This window comes from Buceros rhinoceros, unplaced genomic scaffold, assembly GCF_000710305.1.
Source record: "Buceros rhinoceros silvestris isolate BGI_N320 unplaced genomic scaffold, ASM71030v1 scaffold21483, whole genome shotgun sequence".
NCBI classification, from domain to species: Eukaryota; Metazoa; Chordata; class Aves; order Bucerotiformes; family Bucerotidae; genus Buceros; species Buceros rhinoceros.
In genome coordinates this window covers 19914-22306 of record NW_010403327.1, presented here as the reverse complement: position 1 = coordinate 22306, position 2393 = coordinate 19914, and the positions used below count along the sequence as shown (strand labels likewise).

The 2393-nt window shown below is 42.4% G+C and overlaps 1 protein-coding gene across 1 annotated transcript; it reads left to right on the top strand.

Moving 5' to 3' along the window:
• Positions 1-1424: 1424 nt before the first annotated feature.
• LOC104490670 (cytochrome P450 1B1) lies at positions 1425-2037 on the top strand (the record flags this gene model as incomplete). The annotated part of the gene is made up of 1 exon (XM_010132987.1): positions 1425-2037. A coding segment is annotated over one exon (613 nt), but the record flags the coding sequence as incomplete, so codon positions are not given.
• Positions 2038-2393: the final 356 nt, after the last annotated feature.

Below are 2393 nucleotides of genomic sequence, written 5' to 3'. Positions count from 1 at the left end.
TTGGGGCGAGGGACTGCAGGACCGGCCGGACAGAACGCGGCCGGTGTACCTCAGCGGCTTCCGATCAGCCAACACGGAAAGTCTAGGAAACCTGCCAGAAAAAAAGATAAGAAAGAATAAAAACCAACCAACCCAACCAACCAAAAACCCCCCAACCCACTCTGGCGGTCGGGTGATGGTGCATAAAGAGAGGCTGGCAAAAAGGCAACCGAATAAAACTTGAATGTTACAGATTTTTCCAGGTCGAGATCAAGGAGATCATAGGAACAGGATAACAGCTGCTTAACGAGTTCGCGCACCGGTTTACAAACCCGCTATTATGTTAATTTGCCAGCGGCGTTGGCCTTTATCACCGTTGCGTGACTTGGGGACGGGCAGACCCGCGGGTCAGGCGGGGGTGCGTGCTGCCCCCGCACCAGCGCTTCCCGCGGGAAGGGCTCAGCCAGGGGAGGCGGGTTAACAGAAGGCGGCATAACACGGATTTTCTTGCCTGTCACGGCTTTTCCTTTCATCTGCGTAATTTATAGGCTTATGCAAACATTACCTACTCAGCCACTCCTTGAAAAACAGGCAGATAGTTAAGGCTTCAAGCTAAGGGTACAATGGATTCACATAACCTGTTGGGTTTCTCCTCGTTCCTTACATTTGCCCAGCATTCGATGGGCAGATCTGCTGCAGGAGGGAAAGGCAAGGACACCGAAGCCAAACCTGAATACTTAAATAAAGGCTTCTTGGAGGAATGTGTGCTTTTAGACAAGTGAAAGAAAATAAGCAAAATTTATAAATATTTTGATCTTTACTTACTGTGTGGTTTTCCATGATACCCAGACTTCAAGACAGTAATCTTAAAATACATTACTATAAAAATCCGTTTTCTTTATAATTAGAAAAAGTATACACAGAGTGGGATGTTCATAAAGCTATTCTGAAAATGATTAGCAGGTTGGGGGTTTTTTTTCAGTTTAAAAACCTGCAGCCTTTCATATGTATGCAATATGTCTAGTGATAAACTCCATGCTAACTTCTTGAAGTCACGTACTGAACCAAAATCTCATTCTCACAGAAAGCCCAATATTTAGAAGACAAGTAATTTTAGTGTTAGAATTAATTTTCAAAATTGGATGAGAACATTCAGTTTCGGCACATCTGAATTTAATGTCGTGATTTATGCTGAGTATCAGTTACGTGGAATATGAAAGTGAAAACTGAGCAAATCTTAAAACAATACCATTGCATGGGAAGTTTGGATTTTTCTCTCAGTTCTTCACCAAGGGCTACACATTCCTGCAGTATATTTAAACCTTGCTCAAAGGGCATTATTTAGGGTAGGGGTGAAGTTCTGTGAAAAATGTTTACAGCAAGGATTGTTAAGAAAATGTTTTGGAAGTGTTATGTACGTACACACGTGTTACTTTAAATGACAGGTATCCAAATGTGCAGGCTAAAATGCAAGAAGAAGTGGATAGGATTGTTGGAAGAGACCGTCTGCCGTGTGCTGAAGATCAGCCTCACTTGCCCTACATCATGGCTTTCTTGTATGAATCCATGCTGTTCAGCAGCTTCGTGCCTGTCACTATTCCACACGCCACCACAACCAACACCTTCATAATGGGCTACCTCATTCCCAAGGACACAGTGATTTTTGTTAATCAGTGGTCAGTGAACCACGATCCAGCAAAATGGTCCAACCCAGAGGATTTTGATCCAACAAGATTTCTGGATGAGAATGGATTCATCAATAAAGATCTTACGAGTAGCGTGATGATTTTCTCATTGGGAAAGCGTCGGTGTATTGGAGAGGAGTTATCCAAGGTGCAGCTGTTTCTTTTTACCTCCATACTGGTGCATCAGTGCAATTTTACTGCTAATCCAAACGAGGACCCTAAAATGGACTTTACCTACGGGCTGACCATTAAACCTAAGCCCTTTACCTTGAATGTTACGCTTAGAGATAGTATGGATTTGCTCGATGAGGCTGTCCAAAGACTGCAGGCAGAGAAAGCAGCCAATGAAAATCAGCTGTCAGCAAATGCCTAAGCAACAAACCTCGTATCTGAAGATAATCCCTCTCTCTCTTTTTAGACTTAAGTAAGTTACAGTTTGTTCTGGTGATCTTTTTGGAAAATAGTCAATATTACGAGTTACAAGAGCAGGAAGGAAAACTGCACAAGGTATAATTCAGTCCTCTTTTTGATTCTGGGAGAGCCAGGGGAACAATTTAATATATTAAATGATAAATCATATGCAATTTCAAAGTAAGGCTTTTCTTTTCTAGCTTATTCACAGAAGTTGCCATTGTAAAGTGCTTTTCATCTACTGACTGGTTGGAGCATCTGCAGGAACTGTTTGTACAATCCTTCCCATGTCTCCATGCCCTAACTCCTAAGTTAATG